General features: G+C 40.8%; 1 protein-coding gene across 2 annotated transcripts; it reads right to left on the reverse strand.

Moving 5' to 3' along the window:
* Positions 1 to 6761: 6761 nt before the first annotated feature.
* Positions 6762 to 21636, reverse strand: LOC118828312 (acyl-coenzyme A thioesterase 6-like). 2 transcript variants are annotated; one of them, XM_036734868.1, is made up of 3 exons: positions 21147 to 21636; positions 18805 to 19007; positions 6762 to 9079 (listed from the first exon to the last, which is right to left on the reverse strand). In XM_036734868.1, exons 1-3 carry the CDS (start codon positions 21601 to 21603, stop codon positions 8474 to 8476), a joined length of 1266 nt encoding a protein of 421 aa, XP_036590763.1. In that variant the 5' UTR covers positions 21604 to 21636; the 3' UTR covers positions 6762 to 8473. The 2 variants fall into 2 exon arrangements, with proteins under 2 accessions (XP_036590763.1, XP_036590764.1); XM_036734869.1 differs by lacking the exon at positions 6762 to 9079 and adding an exon at positions 18383 to 18544 and having other exon boundaries at positions 21147 to 21604.
* Positions 21637 to 22181: the final 545 nt, after the last annotated feature.

The following is a 22181-nucleotide window of genomic DNA, read 5'->3' on the forward strand; positions in this document are numbered from 1 at the left end:
GGCTGTCGGAACAAACTGTTTTCATCTGCCTGTTTCACTGGGAGAAGTCATCACATGCTTGGAGTAAACGCCCCAATAACTCACTGAGGTCTGTTAGTTACCCTCAACCTGATTTAGCCTGTCTGCTGAGATGGTTTACTGGGGTGTGGCTGCTGTACCTGCTACAGCTTCTTGGAGCCACAGGTGAGAGTTGAGTGCCAGGTGCACCCTGAAGGTAAGTGCACAGCTCTGAAAAGGGCTGGGCAAGCACTCACACCAGAGGTGCTAGTCCTTCCTCAACATCTTGTATACCCCATGTGTGCATACACACACATACATATACATATATTTCCTTATTTGTTGCTTATATACAGGTATTACTGAACCAATATCCTTCATTGGTGGAGAACGATTGCTTGTTCCTCTCCACCAGAATGGAAGCAAAGTTGTCAGGAGTTTGTAAAAACCAACCCAAAAAATAGAGATTTGAAAAGGATGAGATAAAGATGAAATAATATTTGATTCTTTAGTTGATAAGGCGTCATTGAAAAGGGGAGCGACAGCTAGAATTTGCCATTTAGGAATATCCATTTGGTGGCTATGAGAAGGTTGGACTGGAGTAAGGAGAGCCTAGAGGTGGAGACCAATTAGGAGGCTCTTGTCAGAGTCCAGCCAAGATGGCCTGAATGGGAGGGGTAGCTTGTGAAAGTGGAGTAAAAGGAATGGATGGGGATAGATGTTGGAGAAGTAGAATCAGCAAGGCTTAGCAACTAATTGGACATGTGGAGTAAAGGAGAGTTAGCAGTAGATAGAGTTCTCAGAACTGGGTGACCAGAAGGAGCGTGTGGTTCCCTACTTTAGGGAAGTTTGTAAGAGGGGTGAGTTTTGAAATAAAGTGAATGAGATCCATGAGGCAGATCAGCAACCCATCCATACTTGCTTGTATTACTTACTCGGGCCCATCAAAAGCCAACAATGGGGCAGGGTTCTTAGTCACCAAGACTATGGGGGTATATGCCTGGAAGAAAACAGGCAGTTTGCACAGCCATTGTAGAGGGCACAATGGGGTAAAGGGCAGGTGGAGTTGAGTTGGAGACAAACTTTCCTATCTAACAGAGAAAGAGGAATTTTAGCCATCTCCTAGCCTTCTAATGGGTTATATCTTGGCATTATGTTATGGCTCAATGGCTGGGGTGGGGTGAGGTGGAGAAGGGTTGCCTTGGAGACCACTGAACTAGGAGTTAGGTAGAGATGGGAAGAAGGGAGGCAGGGTAAAGAGCACAGATGAAAATGTTAAAAAAAAGCAGTTACCACAAATTAAATAAATAGATGAATAAATAAGGAAAGGGAATGTGGTGGCCGAGCCAAAGCTGGATTTGTCACAGATATTAATAGATTACTAAAGACATGGCAGCTTCAGAATTTTAATGATACAAAAGAATGTGGTCTTTGACATGAGTCAGTAGACCAATAAATCACTTTCAAATTCCTGAAAGCTCTCATCTAATTCTGCTCTTAACAAGAAAAGTGTTCATTATCTAATGTGAGCATTATAGTAAACAGGTTGGTTTTTTTTCCTAATCCTGAAATAACTCCTTCATCGATTACAATTAAATCAATTAATAACCGGAAAACACTTTCTTTGTTCAGTCCTGTGCTTGGTACTACATTTAAGAGACATATAGGCTAAAACTACCATAGGATGTCAAACTGATCTTAAGGATTGGAAAGGTTTTAATTTACTTCCAGTCACAGATTCTGAACTGGAAAGGACTTTATTGGTCATCAAGTTGAATTCCTTCATTTTATTAATGAGGAAACTGCAGCCCCCCCAAAAATTAAGTGACCTGTCCAAAATCATAGAGGTACTTAAGGATAGCAGATTCAAACCCTTCATTTTACTGATGAGGAAACTGAGGCCCAGATGGATTCAGTGTGTCACCCAAAGTCACAATTATAATAAATGGTAGACCTCAGCTCATACAACCAGCAAGATGGAGGACCAGATGTAGTGGTAATCAGGGCAGGGCCTTTTGCTATTCTTCTCTTAAGTGCCTTTAATGATTCTGGCCTTTGTTTGAGTGGGGCTGGTAAAGTGGAATCTTGTCTTAGAATGTTTCTCATCACTGAGACAATTGGGAATCATTGATTGGAAACCTTGTATATGGTGGTACTAGGGATTAACTAAATTTCCCACACCCTAAATGGGACTTTTTACTGTTCTTTGTTCAAGTGCTTCTCAGCACTGAGGCAATCAGGTGCCCCAGGGCCCTGAGATGGTAGATAAGATCTGAGCTTGGTGTTTGACTTTTGGGGCTCACTCATGGAAGGAGTGTTGAGACTCTGGGCAAGCCATTGCAACTGCCCCCTGGCTTTGCTAACCCAGACCCATTGGTTCTTCCCTGGTAACTATGTATTGTGATTTGAATCAGACAAGGTCTGTTTGTTGATGTTTGTAATTTCTGTTTGTATTTGCCTTGAAGTTCAGGGGGCTGATCTTTTCCCCCTGAACTAAGTGAATAATATATGTATGTTTAATTAAACTGAGATTATTAACTCTGTAAAGTTGCTTTCCTTAGAAAAGCAGATCAAAGAACATGTGCTAGCAGCCCTCTTGTTGCTGGTCTTGTGTTAGTCTTTCACCCACACAATAGCTGCTAGCCAAATTGTTGTTATGCCAATTTGAAAAAGAACAAACTGTTCCCAGGGTAGTAACTAGAGAAATAGCAAGGGGAAAAGTTCCAGCACAAATTTGGCAGATAGATTGTATCAGACCACTACCCCAAGATAAAGGATGTAAATATGTATGTACATGTGTTGACACCTATTCAGGTGTGTTAGTGGCTTGTCCTTATAAGAATGCAACTCAGAAAAACACTTGTAAAACCCTACATATAGTAAGTCTATACTGTGGAACCCCAATGCAGATTCAAAGTGACAATGGGTCACATTTCAAGGGTAATGAAATGAAGAGATATTGTGTGCTGAATAATATAAAATGGGTACATCATATTCCATATTACCCGCAAGCCTCTGGGTTAATTGAAAGAATGAATGGATTATTGAAAGAACAGTTGAGAAAGTTAAGCTCTAATAATTCATACCAACTTTGGAAGGATAATTTGTTTACTGCCCTACGTAACTTGACTAATAGGCCCTTAGGAGGAAGTATACCTCTGGCCAGAATGATGACCCCAAATCTGCAGGTTAGAAAACAGCAAACATGGGAGATCCAAAATATTGAATTTTGGACTATGAGGGAAGATGTCCTACCACCATGTCCAGGAACACCTGGTTTGGCAGGATATGATTTACATTGTATAGAGAACTTTAGATTGAATAGAAAAGAGATTAGAAAAATCTCTTCTGGGATATGTATGAAAATCCCTACAAATCACTTTGGACGGATATTACCTAAACCAGGATTAGCAACTCAAGGAATACGTGTATCAGGTGGAGTGATAGACTTTAATTATCAAAGAGAAATTGTGACACTCCAGAATTTGGGTGAAGAACCTGTACAGTTTTGTAGAAATGATAGAATAATTCGAGTGATCATCATTCCTTGTAAAAAAAATACCCATTATGAAAACTGACCCTCCTTCCAAAATAACTAGTAGAGGGATGGAAGGGTTTGGTTTCTATTGATAGAATAAAATTGGGAGCTAAAATATGGGAAAATGGAAGCCAGATGATGTTCCAAAGGCTGCAGAAATCATAGCCCATGGGAAGGACAATACTGTAACGGTTGTTTATTCAGGAGGAGATAATTACCAAATTGTGCCCCTGACTCATGTATTTTCCTGTGAATAGGGCTATTATAGTGGGCTCATGGACTCCAGAAGCATGGCTAATGCCAGTAAATGCCACATACCACTCGGAGGGAATGCAACCTTGTACCATCAACAAGTGGAAGTTTGTATCTGGGGGAAAAATGCCGTGAGGACAGTCCTAATCTCTGTCTAGGATGGGATCCGCCTGGCTTAGTTTTCCCATTGTATTCCCTTGTACATCTGGGGAAAGGCTGTGAGGACAAAGTTAGTCTCTATCTAGGATGGGATCCTCCTGGTTTGGTTTCCTCCTTGTGTTCCTTTTGAAAAGAAACATTTCTCATCTGAGTTTGGCTATGAGGTTGAATTGATGTTGCATAGTTGGAGCATCAGTAAAAATGGAGATGACTTTATTTGAAGGATAATGGCCCACTGTTTTTGGCCTTTGTTTTGTTTAACCTTTTTGCTAGTTCTGTCTCCTCCAGGATTAAGTACCCTACATGTGCTACACGAGGACTGATTGCTTCAGCTAGATATCACCCACTGTCCACGACTGTTCTGTGTCATCCCTGGACCTGGTATCAATTGAATTCTGGGTGCCAGCTTGTTAAAGAACTGGCATCTCAAATGGAACTCTTGACGTCTTGGGGCAGGGACAACTCTACATCCAATTTCAGCAGGAAGAAGCTATGGAGGACGAGACCTTTGCCCCTTAGCCCAAGATTTTAAGCCCCATTCCATCGAGGAGGGGATGATGATATTGTTCTGTATACTTAGTTCTGTATTGTCCTCATTGTATTGTCACACTGTTATAGTATTATTGGCACCAGTTTCCCATTGACCTGTGTAATGGATACAGAGATCTAAGGGCCTATAGTGAGCCATGTGGCCACTCTGGTGATGAGATGTTAAGTGTTTTGCAAATGGAATGTATTTATTTTGAGGAGATTTTGTTGTAATTAAGAAATGTTAATGCCTATTCAAACATGAGTGGCATATATAATGGATGTGAAAGATCTTGAGGCCAAATGTGGTGGTAATGTGATTGAAGACCTTTCCCACCCATTCAGTAGGCCTCAGGTGGGGCCAGTTAAGAGAGGCAGGCCCACACCTTTGTGATGTCAATCAGTGATTAAAGATCTTTCCCACACTCTTTTGCTGATTGGGCATGAAGCCCTTGGGTCCTAAAAAGAACATTTACACCCAGAAGGTAGCCATTGGGAACTAAGAATTCAGAAGTCAGAAGAGGAGTAAGAACTCCAAGTCCACAGAGCTGCAGAAGAGAGTGCTGAGGGGAGAGTGGAAACCAGAGAGCTGCAGACCAGAGGACTGAGAGGGGAGAGGGCACAGGCAAGCAGACAGTTAGGATTCGTGAGTGATCGTTTAGGGGAAGGCCCTAGCAGGAGGGAAGGTTACAGGATGACTTGGCTCTTTGCTGTAATACTGTGTTTTAATCTCCTTGTTGCTACATTGAGTTGGGCTTACTGGTTTTGGAATATAGGTACTGTTATATTGAATTGGAATTACTGGTTCTGAGAATTTATTTTTTGGTGCCTAAATAAATATTATACTTCCTCTGCCTTCTACCTAGAGAGTTTGTCATACTTTGCAATTCTAAACCATACAGGTATGTTCACGGTCATCCTTGAGGTCATGACACTTGCCTTACTGATACACCAGAACACTCAAAAATTCTCCAAAAGATACAGGACAAATTAGCTGTCTCCATGAGCCAAAAAACCAAGAAATCTAATAGACTAATAGCCTTGTGAATTAACAGCAGAGAATACCAATTCCCAATGTGCACACCCCATGCATGATTCTAGGACTAACTGAGCAATTTGTCTGCTGCCACACCCTTACCCCCTCCTCACCCTACTAGTCTGTGACAACTACCAGATTTCAATTCTTCTCACCCACTTGTGGAGGAGGAGGTGTAAGAAGACCTGGAGCAGAAATCATTACCGGACTAAAAATGGAGAATTAAGGTGCCAGCATGTGTATGGGGGCTGCACCAGGGATGAAGGAAAGGTTGCTGGTATTTAGTTGGGACTAACCCTGTCCCCTTAAAAGTTTCTTATTAAAGGGACTGAGGCCAGTGAAAAGTGAATTTCCCAATAAGGGAGAAAACAACTCAGAAGTCCAGTTTTCTGGGATCCACCATCAAAGGGAAAGGAAGAAAATTAGTAATACGGAAATAAGGAAAGAAGACTAAAACCACCAAAGATCTTGGAAGGAAGAAAACTCAGTGAAAAACCAAGAAAACAAGCAGAAAAGTCAACAGGGAAGACAGCAAAATGTAAGGGAAGATGGCTCTAAATACATACTGCAAAGCAAAGGAAATTGAGCCAACAGTGATGAACAACATTTGAACAACGATCAGATGAAACCAAGAACCCTGTGGATTCCCCCAAAAGGCATGGAACCCCAGCAGGATGTATCTGCATGGTTCAAGAGGAAAATCAGAATCTTAAAATAAAGACCAAATGACAGAATCCATGGCCTGTACAAAAGAAATAATTAGCAGAATGGAAAAACTCAAATCCATGATGGCCAATCTCTCCAAAAAAGTGAAAGAGAAAATAGTTTATTGAAAAGACAAATATATGAAATTGGACAGTCTGGAAGAAGAGAAGCAGTAATAAAAAAAGAACACAGGATCTCTATACAAGGAAAACATCATTTTTGAAGAAAGAGTAAACAGATAATAAGTCGGAGCTGGAATTTGAACCCAGGTCCAAGTCCAACTTTGAAATCCGAAGTCAGCACTGCATAAATGGGAGCTATTCCCATTGCTGTTGTTTATTTTTAAATGTACCTAGAGATAAGACTATCTCCGGATCTCAAGACACAGGGCAGTGAAAATAGAAAGGCAAAAGGATGTGGGTAGAAAGGACTTGAATTGAGAATTCGGAGACTCAGATTAAAGGTGTGAGACCTTGAAACTATCTCCTACTCTTTCTAGGCTTTTGCTTTTTCAATATTAAAATAAAAATTCAATTCAACAAATTAAATGCATATTAATAAACATTTATTAAGCACTTTCTATGTATAAAGTGATAAGGAATGCAAAGACAAAACTGAAACTGTCCCTACCTTCAAGGACCTTACATTCTACGGGAATACACACAACACACAGAGTCATAGATTTACGTCCTGAAAGAAACCATCTGACTCATCTAACCAAACCGGTACTGGTAACAGTTGTTGGTATTATTACATGTAATTAATATATTAACATAGAATATATTATAACTGTATTGTAATCAATATTATTTATGTTCATAAAAATATTGCATACATTATATGCCCTAGTATTAACATATGTTAAGCATATTGTATATATATCTAGCATTATTATATAAATATATAGTTATATAAGTGCTAGTTAATATTATTGTATAATCCAAATTGTCCATTTTATCTTCTATGATCCTCTGTCCATTAGTTATGAGCTCTTCCTCTATCCATAGTTGTAAAAGATCTTTTCTTCCTTGTTCCATTAATTTGTTTAGGTCCTATATCCATTCTAAGCTTATCTGGGTATATGGTGTGAGATGCTGGTCTAACGTTTGGACTCTAGAACTAACTTCTACAAGGTCACTTTCCAGTTTTCCCAGAGATGCAAGGTTCTTCATCACATGCAGCAATATACTAACACGGCAATATGCTAAGTGAAAATACATATATTATTCTGGAAGTACAGTTATGGTGATGTATAACTGGAGCTCTTTGCTGTTACATGATGATAAAGAAAATACTTCATTCAAACATTTTTGGGTCCAGGGAGGAACCCCCTTGGAGTTGAGCTCCCTTGCTTGTTATTAAATACTGTAGTACCTTGACACCCTTAAACAGCAAGACACATGGCACTCTCATGTCATATAAAAAGGATTCTTCTTGATAGCAAGGAGTCCATGGTCATGAAATTATGGCTATGGTGAAAACAATATCCTAACCCCCACCTCTATTAAAGTTACCCTAGTTTTTCCTTAAATGTTATTGAAACTATCTTCCAGGCTTGATTGGCTCAGGAGTCTAAAGGCTCAGGCCCTTAACATCATTTCCTAGTTGCCAGAGTACGAATCAGCCATGAGTTGCTCCCTGATGCTTGGCTGGTGGGAAAGATGGGCAACTCAGGCAAGGGTGGTTCATTTAGCTGAGTTGATGTAAGTTGTCCTTGGTGCCTATCCTTCTTGAATATCCTTCTCCTGCTATTCCTAAATAAACCTCCCTTTGTTAGCTATTGATTAATGACGCACAACTGTCTTCTTTTGTTCCAATTTTTGTTGGCTGTTGTTCAGTCCTTTCAGTCTTGTCTGACTCTTTGTGACCCCATTTGGACTCTTCTTGGCAAACATATTGGAGTAGTTTGCCATTTCCTTCTCCAGCTCATTTTACTGATGAAACTGAGGCAAACAAGGTTAAGTGATTTGCCCAGGGCCACATAGCTGGTAACTGTCTGAGGCTGGATTTGAAGTCAGGTCTTTTTGTTCCAATATCAAACATAAATAACCAGGGGATTAGCTTGAATCAGGCACAGATCAGAATAATGGGTTCTAGGGGCAGCTAGGTGGTGCAGTGAGTAGAGCACCGGCCCTGGAGTCAGGAGGACCTGAGTTCAAATCTGGCCTCAGACACACTAGCTGTGTGACCTTGGGCAAGTCACTTAACCCCAATTGCCGTCTTCCCCCCTGCAGAATAATGGGTCCTAGACCAAAATGCTACATTTTGTTATGGAAGGTAGAATCTTTACCCTTGAGGTATTTTTGGAAGAATGTTTGAATTTGCTTCCAACTGTCCACCTGTGCCAGGGAGTGAGCCTTTGACTCACCACCCCAGATCACTCCTTGGCCCACCATTCTATGCACAGACGTTAAACATGGAGGAAAATAAGGGGGGTCAATGCAGTGCCCAGTGTTTGGATAACAGATGATCTGAGGTTTTTCTTTACCGTGAGACTGTAATCGTTCAGAGGCTATATATGCATAGGATTCGCTTTTCCAGTTATGGTCATCTTGACCAACAATGAACAAGAAGGGCCCCTGGGCCTTTTCTATTGGGATGAGGCTTTGGCAGTTGTGCTTTTCTAATGGGTTACTCCAAATATCTACAAGATCTACCAGGCCTGACTCAATGATCTTCATTCTCTCTAGGTCATATCCAATATTAAGAAGAGTCATTTCCTTATAGTGCAGTGGGATCATTGTGTTGGCCACACAGGCATTTATAAGTACTGTGGCTGTGACACCTTTCAGGAAGGAGGCCATGGAAAGACACAAGTCACCCCCTTTGGAGAATCCAAGTAGCCCAATGCCTGGGCCTTTTACCTGATGAAAGAGAGAATGAGAGAAATAAAGCCATTCAAGCAGTCAAAAATAGAAGAAATAACAAGGTGATTTCTTGGAGTCCTAGGTCTGAATCTTACCTCTGACATTTACTAGCTGTTTGATACTAGATAAATCACTTAACCTAAGACTCAGTTTCTTCATCTGTAATATGGATATTAAAAAATGCTTGATTATGTATCTCACAGTGTTGTTAACCAATGTAATTATATCCCATCCTCTGCTCTTGAATCTTTTATTCCTTTGGACTATTGTGACTTGTGTCTTGCTAACTCCAACCATAGAATTGTCCTTCCTTCTGGTCTTCTTCACGGATACTCATGTGCTGCTGAAGGAAGTCACACAACTATGTTGATGGGGTCCCATGTAAGTCAGCCAGTCAGTAAACAAATATTAAGGACTTATTATTGCCGGGGTACAGCCTTTGGTTTTAGGCCCTGGCACCCTGCAAGAGATGCTAATAAAGTTTGTAAACTGTAGTTTACAGTAAACTATTGCTGTAGTAATAACTATTACTGTAGTAAACTATTATTGTAGTACACAGGACAGATAGACTTCTGGATACAGCAAAGTATGATCTTTAGCAAGAAGATAGATAGATAGATAGATAGATAGATAGGAAGGACATGACCGTTGACCTCCCATAGAGTACAAGCTAATAAACGAAATAAGACAGAAAAGATAAGAATTTAATACTTTAAAAATCTGTTATTTCACTTTTGTGGTTATTCATTCCATCAACACATAATACATTAAAGGACTGTTTCATGAGTTGCTATAGCCAAAAAAAGTAATTAGGCTCATGAGCCTCTCTAAATTTATCAAAATAGGACCAATCAAATAAGACCAATTAATTAAAAGAAAACAGTTAACCAGGATACAAAATTAGGTAATCTAATTTTTAATTGGAGGAAAGATTAAAGACATTCCAAGTTGGGAGGGGGAGAAGGAACAGGCGCAATTCCCTGAAATCAGAAAAAGAAGTGTCCTGCTCCCCCTAAGTGTCTCTATTCAATCAAAGAAATATGGAAACAATAACTGATTGACCAGCACAAGGTCATTTTTCAGATAAGACATATGGGTTGCTTGAGATATATAATTGTGAGAAAACTCCTTGTTATCAGTCTTCAACTTTAACTGGGTTTCTGGTCAGCATAGCCTAAATCCTTAGTTAAAAGTCTCTAAGTAGCAGGTAGAGGTGGTCCAGCTTCCCAGCCAATTCAAACAATGCAATGAAGTTTTCTCACAATTCCCATAATTGAATAAAGTTTTCTCACAAGACAGAAATTGGGCATTGTAATGGTAATACAATTTGAAGATCTTCCCCTCCACGAATAGGCCTATGTGACCTGTTTAAGTCACATGGAAGCCTAAGTCACATGAGTTTGAGTCACATGAAGCCTGTGGTAGGTGGAGCAGAACCGAACTGGAAGTGAGACAGAGCAGTCAGAGCTGGGAGAGAGAGACACATGCAGAGCAGCCGCTATCATGAGTGAGGGAGGGAGTGATTTTGCCCTTGTTATGGGAAGACCCTAATAGAGGAAAGGCTTGGGGACGGCGGTGTCCCCTGCCTTGATAATGTGTATAGATTTCTTTGTTGCTATGATGGATTTGGCTTTCTAGTGTTTGAATAAATGTTTTGGTTCTGTCTTCCATGGAGTGAGTCTGTTGTATTTTGTGATTCAGAACTATGCTGGCATATTCATAGCCACCATAGTCATTGGCGCTACAGGCAAGGACCCATACTTGATTAGAAAGGGAACTGAGCTAGCTCCAGAATTAAATCACAAGATGGAGTTAAGTGTGGTTCACTCATTTCCCTTAGTATGCAGGGGAAGGACTCAGCAATAGGCTGTCCTCAGAGGACCGGCCCAAATAAGACATGTACACGAAAAAAACTATGCTATGTATCACAGCTGACAGCAAATGACCACAATAATGTAAAGGAAAAGAACATTAAAAGACATCAGAATGCGGTTCAGTGCAATGACCAATAGACTTCAGTGGGTTGATAATGATCCATATGTAGGTGGTGGAATACAGGTAAAGAACAAGGTATATGTTTTCAAACAGACAATATGTTGGATTATTGTGCCTAACTATACTTCTTTGTTAAAAGGGAGGGTTTTATGGGGAATTGGGGTATGGTTTTAGGAAATGATTAAAAAAGAATCAATAAAACTTTTTTAAAAAGAACATAATATAGAAGATTATGCTGTAAGAGTTCAGAGAAAGAAATCTTTCATAAGAAGAGCTCTTTCATCTTGCTGGGGAAGGTCATGGTTTAAATAAAAACAACGTAGCTAAAATTAGAAATAAGTTGTAAATTGGGGAAAAAGTCTTTGCAGCAAGTTTCTTTGATAAAGGTCTCATTTCTAACATATATAGGAGATTGAGTCAAATTTACAAGAATAAGAGCCATTCCCCACTTGATAAATGGGTAAAGGATATAAATAGGCAGTTTTCAGAGGAAGAAATCAAAGCGAACAATAGCCATATGAAAAAATGCTCTAAATCACTAGTAATTAGAGAAATACAAATTAAAACAACTCTGAGGTATCACCATCAGATTGGCTAAACTGACAGACAGGAAAATGACAAATGCTGGAGGGACTGTGGGGAAATAGGTACATGGTACATTAATGCACTATGAGTGGTGCTATGAACTGGCCCAACTATTCTGTAGAACAATTTGGAACTATGCCCAAAGGGCTATAAAACTGTGACTACTGCTAGTGGGGCTTTACCCCGAAAAGGTCGAAGAAAGAGGAAATGGATTCATATGTACAAGAGACTCTTTTTGTGGTGGCAGAGAATTGGAAACAGATTAAATGTGATGGAATACTATTATGCTGTAAGAAATGAAGGGGACAGTTTCAGAAAAACCTGGGAAGATGTGTATAAACTGATGAAAAGTGAAATAAGGAGGGCTAGGAAAACAATCTACGCAGTAACAGCAATATTTTTAAAGATAATCAACCTGGAGAGACTTATTAACTGAATAACACAATGACCCACCACAATTCCAAAGGATTCATGACAAAACCTGCCATTTGCCTCCAGAGAGAAAGCTGATGGACTCAGAGTAGAGACTGAAGCATTTTTTTCTTGCTTTTTTTTGGGGTGGGGGGATACGACTAATACAAAAATTTGTTTTGCATAAATATACATAGGTGTAATAGGTTTCATTTTTCTTGCATGCTCATTGGGTGAGGGAGGGGTAGGAAGAGGGAAAGAATTTGGAACTAAAAAAAAAGAAAGTCTCTATGTTTTAAAAAACAAATATATATACATGTATATATACACACATACACACACACATATATAATTAATTTTACCTTAAAAAAACACAAGGTCCTGTTTGCTACTCTCTAACTCATCCTAGCCATTGCCTTCTCTGATTTCAACTTCTCTTTCTCAAATAACCACAACCTTGGTTCTTTTACACTACTCAACTTGTTGCTTCAGGGAAGGGTCTTGGCTCCTATCTTACCCTCTCCTGGTCCCTGACCTGTCCTTGATTCAAATTCTATATGAATAACAGGTAATATGACCACCTGGCATCTGTACCACAGGGTCTATACCTGGAAATTAGTTTACCTACCCTCTTGCTGATCTCCGCTCTGATTTTGTACCCTACTTCTAAGAACAGATCTTGCCTAATCTCTTGACTAAAACTTGTTCCAGTTAGCCCAGTTCTAGTAACTGGATCTTTTTTTATTTCCATATACTGGCATTCTTCCCTAGTCTTCAAATTTATCTAGGACTCAACTTTGCCTTGTTCTTTTGAGTTGTTCAAGGGACTACAATCCTAACCCAGAACCATGTTAATAACCTATGGGATTTGTTTTTCTGGACCAGAGTTTAAAACATAGGAGAGATCATCCCTGGCTAGGGATGGAGTACACTTAACAAAACCTGGCAAAAATACATTTACCTGACATTAATACATGTTGGTGGAATTGTGAATTGGTCCAACCATTCTGGAAAGCAATTTGGAAATACACTTTTTTAAAAAGTGACTAAAATGGCCCCATCTTTTGCTGCAGAGAGCGTACTGATAGGAATGTACCCCAAGGAGGTCAAAGACAGAAAGTTATAAATATAACAAAATATTTTGTAGCCCTTTTTATGGTAGCAAAGAAGTAGAAACAATGTAGGTGCCTACAGTGGCTAAACAAGCTGGGGCAAATGAATATAATTAAGTATTACAGCACATAAAAAGCAATGATGAATGTGAAGAATTCAAAGAAGCATGGGAAGAATGAATTGGTGCCAAGTCAAGAAAACAAGACCAGGAAAACAATTACAACAATGTAAATTGAAAGAACAAGAAAAAGAAATTGAACCCTGTAGATGTCTTATACACATCTTAAACTAAACATGTCAAAAACCACACTCATTCTCTTTCCCCTCAAGCTCTCCACTCCTCCTAACTTATTGTCAAGAACCACCAACCTCCCAAGTACCCAGGCTTGCCACCTAGGTGTGATCTTCCACTCCTCACTCTCTCACCCTCCCCCCATATCCAATCTGTTTCCAAGTCTGGTCAATGCTACCTTAATGAAATCTTTCAATATCCCATCTTCTCTCCTCTCCTCTGCCACTGCCACCATCCTGGTGCAGGTTATCACCTCACATCTGGATTACTGCAATAGCCTGCTGGCTTGTCTCCTTGCCTGTCTTTCCCTACTCAGCTATCAAGCACAGGTTGGACCATGTTACTCCCCTGATCCATAAACTCCAGTGTCTCCCTATCACCGTCAGGATAAAATGTAAAATCTTCTGTTTGTCATTCAGAGCCCTTAATAACTTGCCTCCACCCTACTTTTCCACTCTTTTTACATCTTACACCCTGACCTTGAAATCTAGTGACCCTGGTCTTGCTCTTCCTCCCACAGGATACCCCATCTTCTGATTCCGGGCATTTTCACTAATTATTTCCCATGAGTGGAATTTTCTCCCTCCTCATTACCAGCCCATGGGCTCCCTGGATTCTTTCAAGTTCAAAACAAAATCCCACCATCCACAAGAATCCTTTCCGAATCCCCCTTAAATGTTAATGTATGGAAGGGATCCTGGGACCTCAAAGACGCTCCTGCAGGTCTCTGTTTGTAGGAGGGGCTCAGCAACAGCTCAGAGGACCAGCTGAAATAAGACATGTACACAAAAACTCTGCTGTATATCAGAGCTGAGAGCAAATGACCATAATAACATAAAGGAAAACAACATCAGAATTCAGTTCAGTGCAATGAACTCCATTGATTATCTTCAGTTTACTCTGTAAATACCTTGTTTGTACCTAGTGATTTGCATGTAGTTTCCCCCTTAGACTGTGAGCTCCTTGAAGGCAGGGACTCTTGCCTTTCTTTGTAACCCTAGCACTTAGCATATTACAAGCACTTAATAAATACTTATTTACTGGCTTGTTGATGTTATAAAGACCAAGCTGGGCCCTGGAAAAGAGGGAAAAAATACATCTCCTTCCTTTCAATGCAGAAGCACTGTGAGTTTAGAGTACTGCATATACTTTCAGACATTGTTGTGTTAGATGTCTTTGCTGGTCATGAATTTGTTCAACCAGACTGGCAAACAATTTGGAATTATGGGCAAAAGTTACAAAAATGTTCATACATTTTGATTCAGCAATCTCTGAAGGATTGAGAATGCCAATAACAGACCGACAAGTTCCAGATGTACCAAAATATTTGTAGCAGCAGCATTTGTAATAGCAAAAAGTTGGAAGCAAATTATATGCCCAGTAATTGGGGAGTTACTAAACAAACTGTGGTATATGCTGTAATGAAATATAATTGTACCATATGGAATGACAATTATGGAGAATTCAGAAAAAGCATTTGAAGAAATCTATGAACTATTGCAGAACAAAGACAGCAAAACCACAACAATGATATACACAATGACTATTGCTGTTTGGTTGTTTTTCAGCTATGTCCAACTCTTCATGACCCTGAAGAGGTTTTGGGGTACTGGGACCCTGAGAATGCCAAGGCAGAGTTGCCTGGAATGAATTCACACACTCAAGCCTTTTCTTACTCAAGTGGCAAAATTTTATTGTGATCCTTTAGCAAAAGTGGGTGAGAGTCCTTATGGAACCTGTGAGAGACTAAGGATGGTGGTGGGGCTTATATGGAAAAGGGGCATGGGAAAGGAATTCCAGGGATGCTAATTAGGTAATCTAAGGGTCTAGGCGTCTTTGGAAGCTATGGATGGGAAAGTGTAAGGAGTATACCAAACACCGAGGAAGTTGTCAGAGGCATGGACCTTAGGGATCTGGTGGGAGGAAGAGTCCTTGGGCCAGCCAGGGACAAAAATCCTTGGGTCAGGCATCCCTCTGTCTGTTCTGATAAGAGACTGTGTTCTGCAACAAGAGAAATTTTCTCGCAGGACAGGAGCCTACTGAGAAATTGGGAGGTTTCCAGAGACATCATCTTAGGGCTGGGGCCCAAGCACCCCATCAAGCCCATTTGGGGTTTTCTTGGCAAAAATACTGAAGTGGTTTGTGGTTTCCTTCTCCAGCTCATTTTACAGATGAGGAAACTGAGGCAAACAAAGTTAAGTGACTTGCCCAGGGTCACACAGCTAATTGTCTGAGGCCAGATTTGAACTCAGGAAGATGAGTGTTCCTGACTCCAGGCCCAGTGCTCTATCCACTGCATCACCTAGCTCCTCTTATACACAATGACCATATTAATATAATTGAATACAACACTAAAAGGCTCTCGAATTCTTGTCATGTAAAATAGTAAATATTGGTTTTGGATTACTGAGGTTAAAACACACTTCCCTTCTTTTAAGGAATGGTGAGCTATAAGAGTAGAAAGTGATGTGTCATTAATCACAATTGCTTTCTATGGATGCATGTTATGGAAAGATGGTATTATTGAGAACTGATTTATGTAAAAACAAATTGTATCAGTAATTTTTCTAAAAAAATATACTCAAGACCAAAAAAAGGAAATAAATGAAGAGTTTGGGAAATAGATCAGAAATGTGATGTGATAATGACTGGTGACATCAATTACCTGTGTATCCTCTGGAGTATTCTCCCTGTCAAAAACTCTAAGAATTATCAGCCGATAAATTTTTGGCTTACCTTAATGTTAATTTCATCCTTCAAAATCAGAAGAAATGACAACAGGGAAATGCTGTTCTGGAGCTGATTCTCACTAACAGGGAAAATTAGTGCTAAACAAACTGACGGGAACTCTGTGGGGCTATCACTCTGAGAAGAAAAGAAAGCATGGCATAGTCTGACATGCACCCTCGATTATGGGAAAGAAGATTTCAAAGAGTTCAGAGAAAGGATAGGTAGAGTCCCATGCCCTAAAATTCTACAGAGCCCAGGAGGGGATTATGGAGTGATCAAGGATGAAATTTTAAATGGTGTAATTGGACTGGGAAGCATGAGCTTCCCAGCTAATACGGTTTCCATGTGGAAGAAGATGGGGGGGATGGGGAGGAGTCTGCTTCCAGAAAAGTATGATGATATGTAACAGAAGGGCCTTGTTTCTCTCCCCAATCTGGAGTACGCAGAGATATTCTGTAACTGGTTGTTTCCTGCAAACTATGTGATGAAGAGGAACCTTTTAGATTGGCTGTGGAGATGGAACTGGATCCATTCAAAAAGCATCAAACAGCAAGAGAGGCCCTTGCTCTTCCTTTTCCCAGTCTGGTTGGGATTTGAGCAAAGGTGAAGGAATAATGGAAATAGCTATGACTGAGTGAGCTGCAAAAGGTCAGAATAGTGAGCCACTAGAGGTCTAGAGGAGCTAGGGTCCATGCCACCTAGCCCACCAGTGGGAGTAAGGCCAGAGGGGGGCAGCTGGGTGGCACAGTGAGAAGGGCACTGGTCCTGGAGTCAGGAAGACCTAAGTTCAAATCTGGCCTCAGACACTTGACACACTTACTAGCTGTGTGACCTTGGACAAGTCACTTAACCCCAATTGCCCTGCCTTCCCCCCTCCAAAAAAAAAAAAAGAGAGAGAGTGAGGCTGGAGGAAGAATCTTAGAAGCATAGTCCAGAGGTAGCTGAAATGACACATCCAGCATCTGCGTTGCATTTGGAAGTGAACCCGGTGAGAGAAGCAGTATATAGAAACTGATTTAAATTTGAACAGTCTTCAGGGACCAAGATAGCATAGGGGAGAATGTACCCCAAAGTACTGGGGGGAAAAGTTTGTACAGTTACCCCTTCTACATCTCTGGGGTTAGGATCAAGGTGCCCCCTCAATCTAGAAAATCCACGTAACATTTTTTCACCCTCCCTTCATACCAGAGAAATCTGAGTTATTATGGTATTAAAAGATAAATATGTTGATATCATACAATACTATATATATATATATATTATGAATTTCTGAGGTTGTGAACTTTTTCTGCATCATCTACTGGCTTTTGTGCATCCTCTGTGGCTTCCACAAAATTCCTCCCAAATTCCCATTTAATTTCTTATGCCTACCTGTGACATATTGAAACCTCAAAAGGGAAAGTCAAGTTGTAGAAGGGATAACTGTACTTCCATTCTTGCTATATCTTGCTAGTAAATATCTGCTTATGAAAGCTGATGTTCATTGGTTAAAAGCACCTGAGGAGCTAATCACTAGCAGCTAATATCACCAAAATGGAGGCTGCCAATAGCATTAGAGGAAGGCACCTCTAGTCCTTCAGAGGTACCCCTAAGACCCCGAGGAGATACAGTTGGCATCATTCTAGAGGAGTGAGTTCAGGGTCCTAATAAATACAGAATGATAAGTTTCTTTTATGTAGAATATATAGAAACAATACACAGTACTGAGGAAAAAGAGGGCATTTTTGAAAGATTGATGTGGCTTATCATTGACCAAATTGGATTTTCTTAAAAAAAGAAGCATACAAAAGATGAAAGCAAGGGTGGAAATAAAGAATAAATAGGATCTAAGACAATTCCAAAAGACTCATGATGGAAAATGCCATCCACATGCTGAGAAAGAAATATAGAGCCTGAATGCAGAGTGAAAGCCTACTATTTTCTTTTTCGTTTGTTTGTTTCTTCTTTCTCGTGGTTTTCCCCTTTGGTTCTAATTCTTCTTTACAACATGAATAATGTGGAAATATGTTTAATATGATTGTACATGTATAGCCTATATCAGATTGCATGCCGTCTTGGGAAGGGGGGAGCGGAGGGAGGGGAAGAAAATTTAGAACTCAAATCTTATAGAAGTGAATGTTGAAAACTAAAAACACATAAATAAATAAAAAGATTTTTAAAAGAATATAGAGGGAAAAAATAAAGGACAAATACAGAAATGTGGCATAGTTGCATAAGAATGGTGTTAGGAATGTTGAAGTGTAGAATGAGCTGAGAAAGGCTTCAGTTTGAAGATTAGGTTTGGTTCTGGTTTCTGTTGTTGGTGTTTTGGATTTTCTTGTTGTTTGTTTTTAGTTCTGTTGGAGGAAAGAGGATGGTCAAAGAAGGGAAAGGTATTTACTACTACAATCAAGAGTTCCAAAGGGAGATGATTAAATGATGTCCCAAGGGATTGCAAAGATTAATGTGAATAATTATCTCAGGAACCTTCACTGTCTTGCCATAAAATAGTTCTCCTGATGGAACCTCTGGATAATAAATCTTTACATTCCATATTTATCCTACTCTCCTCCCTCCCCCAACCTCATTTAGTCCATTGGTACATTCACACCCATACCTTTGGATGCTGCAACATGTAGTCGAGGGCCTCTTCAAAATATTCCAGATGTATATCATTCAACTCTTTGGGGAGATCTTCAAATCTGAAATAAGCCAAAGCAAGCACAGCAAAACCATGTCCAGCCAGTAAGCTGGCTCTATATTCACAGAGACCACCTCCAGTTCCATATAGGTCAATGATCCCCGGGAAAGGCCCTGCTCCTGGAAGAGATAACACATTGGAAAGATTCCTTAGTCCCAAAAGACAAACTTAAATTACATTGCTAGGACCTGGAAGTAAAGACAACAGATTTAGATCATGTCTTTGATCCTTAAAATTAACTTCAACATTTATGAGATTTTATAAGTGTGAACAATGTCTTTTCTGGCACAGACCAAAATTGTTCCCCATTTTAATAAATGGTCTCATGAATTGTTCAGGTCCCAAAAAAGTATCCTCTGGTGGCCACCATTCTGGTGACGAATCTCTCTTAACTTCATGAGGCTGGGTATTATTGGGGTCCATACTTAAAATCTGAGAAGCATAAAAGCTGGCAGATCTCATAGCATACCAGCAAAGTCCTGGAGAGCCCAGGGTCACTGCAAGGCCCAAAGTCGGGCTTTAGTGAAGGGTCTTTAAATCACCTTCCAGAACTACCACATGAACAGTTTCATTTGTATGTATTTTGTATTGTCTGTGTACATATTATTTTATCTCATAGAGTGTAAGCTCCTTCAGGGAAGGGATGGGCATTTTTGTATCCCCAGCACCTAGTAAAGTACCTGGCACATAATACTTGTTGAATGATGTTGCAGAAATGTTGAAAGATTACTTAGGTGCTTGTATATAAATTGCTGCACATAGTCACATTTCATTAGCCATAATTGCAGTGATAAAATGTTAAACAATATGGAGTAAAAAGTCAAAATAATAACAACAGCTAACAGTTATATTAAGCTTAGAAGTTTACAAAGCACTTCATAAATACTATCTCATTTGATCCTCACAACAGTCCTCAGAAGTAGGCACTATATATTATCTTCATTTTACATATGGGGAAACTAAGGCAGCCAGATTAAGTGACTTGCCCGAGGTCATACAGCTAGGAGGTGTCTGAATTTGGATTTGAACTCAGATTTTCCAGACTCTAAGTCCAACACTCTATCTACTTTAGTTGCACTAATATTGCAATGTATTAATAGAAGCATAAAACACAAAGGGCCAGGAAAAAAATATTCCTGCTGTCATCCTCTGTTAGAGCTAAACTGTGGTGTGTTTTGAATGCCAGGATGGGGAAATTGGACTTTATTCTATAAACAATACGTAAACCATTGAGGGTGTGTTGAGCTGGGAATGGACATGGACAAAAGACAGATATGCCTGGCAAAGGGCGCAGAAAGGACCTTAAAGGTCCAGGGGAAGAAACTGAGAGTTTCTCTGGTTTTCAAAAAACGAAAAATCACAGAAAAAATTTGAGAGAAAAAGTTTCCCTTCTGTATCCTGTCCCTCTGCTCTTCTCCCTCTCTCGCACACATTCACAATTCTACATATGAATACTAAGGTGTTCATTTGTGTGCAAAATAAGTTTTATATAGATAAATATCCCTAAACAGACAGTGTAATGTTAGGTCTCCCTAATGGGGGTAAATGGTTTCACATTTCACAATTTCCATTAAAAACAAACCTGGCCTCCCCCACTCATGATTTTTAATTTCCTCTAAGTCTTAAACCTCTCCTTGGTATGATTAATAACAACTAAAGTTGTGAGAAGCAGAAGATGTATGGACGAAAAGAGACAATCATCTATTCTGAGTGGATTATATGTGTATAATCTAATTCCTGACAGATATCCAGCCTAGCCATTCTCTGGCCTCCAATCTCCTTTCCAATTTTGTCCTTAAGGAAGCAGATATAGTATTGCTGACTCAAATGTTCATAAGAACACAGATTTAAAGTTGGAAGGGTCCTCAAAGGCCATTGATTGTCCTTATTTTAAATAACAGAACTGAGGCCAAAGAGGGTAAATGACTTGTCCAAAGTCACACAGGTTGTCAGGGGCAGAGATGGGATTTAATCGGGGAATACTGTCTCTCTAGAAAAAGTGCTCTCTCCACAGTACACAGTTATCTAAAAAATGGAACTGCTTCCTCAGGCACCTAAAAGAAATTAATAGAATCTGGTTAAGGTTTCTAAGAGAGATGTAATGCTACCAAGCATGAGGAATGAGGTACAAAATGAGACACAGACAATCCTGCTGGGAGGAAATCAGGGAGTGCTTTGGGACAATTTGAAACATCTACTGCCAGCAGGTTCCATCCTAGGAAAAAGTAAATGAGTAAGGTGAGATTCCAGCAACGCACCCGGAGGCAGGAAGAGAGTGGCCCGCACGCTGCCCTCTCGCACCCGGATCCTCTTCACCCCCGGCCCCAGGAAGCTCCGCTCGTGGACCACCTGTGCCAGCAGCTTGGTAGGCTGGGGGTTGTGACCCTCGTATACCTCCAAGTCCACGAGGAAGGGGTTCTGCACGTCCTTCTTCACCAGTCTTTCAAAGGGTGTTTCGGGCTGCAGAGTCCGGAAGAGCCCCATGGCCTCCACGCCGCTGTAGCTGCCCCCCAGCGCGGGCGCCCGCGCCAGGTCCAGCCGCCCAACCGCGTCCGCCTCGTAGCGGGCCGAGGCCCGGAAAAACTCCCCTTTCTCATCGCGGAGGGAGGCGCGCAGGGTGACCCGCTGGGCAGGGGCCAGACCGTGCACCGTGATCGCCACGGGCTCGTCCCACAGGCTGCGGGGCCCGGGAGTCAGGTTCACAGTCACGGCCATTGAAACTGACCTGAGGTACCCGGGAGTCCTGCTAGACCTAGAGAAAGGGGCGTCCTCTGATCCCCATTGGCTCCCCTGGGGGCGGAATCCTCGGGAGCTGTCCAATGGCTTCTGTAGAGGCGAGAAAGCTCCCAAGGAGGCGGGAGCATGGGGTGGGCGCGTGTCTAGTTCAAAGTCTTTTCTTCCTTTCTGTTCTTCAGTCGTTTTCTGGGAAAGCCCTAGAATTTCGAGGGCTTGGGAAAGGTTTCTTGTAAAGTTAGGATTTCAGCCAGGGAAGTCAGCAGGGGGAGCTGAGGAGGGAGAGCGTGCCAAGCATTGGAGATAGGCAGAGAAAGAGTCAGGAGCAGGGAGGAATGGAGCTCCGTATTAAAGGAATAGCAGGGAGTCCAGTGCCACTGAATCAGAAGTAAGGCGTAAGAAGACTGAAAAGATAGGAGGCTAGTTCCTAAGGGGCTTCGAATGCCAAACAGCATTCTGTGTTTGATCCCGAAGGCAAATAGGAGCATCTGGAGATCATTGAGAAGGGAGTGAGGGGGTGACATGATCTGATCTGAATGGAGAATGGATCGGATGGAGAG

Source organism: Trichosurus vulpecula, chromosome 8 (assembly GCF_011100635.1).
Source record: "Trichosurus vulpecula isolate mTriVul1 chromosome 8, mTriVul1.pri, whole genome shotgun sequence".
Lineage (NCBI taxonomy): Eukaryota > Metazoa > Chordata > Mammalia > Diprotodontia > Phalangeridae > Trichosurus > Trichosurus vulpecula.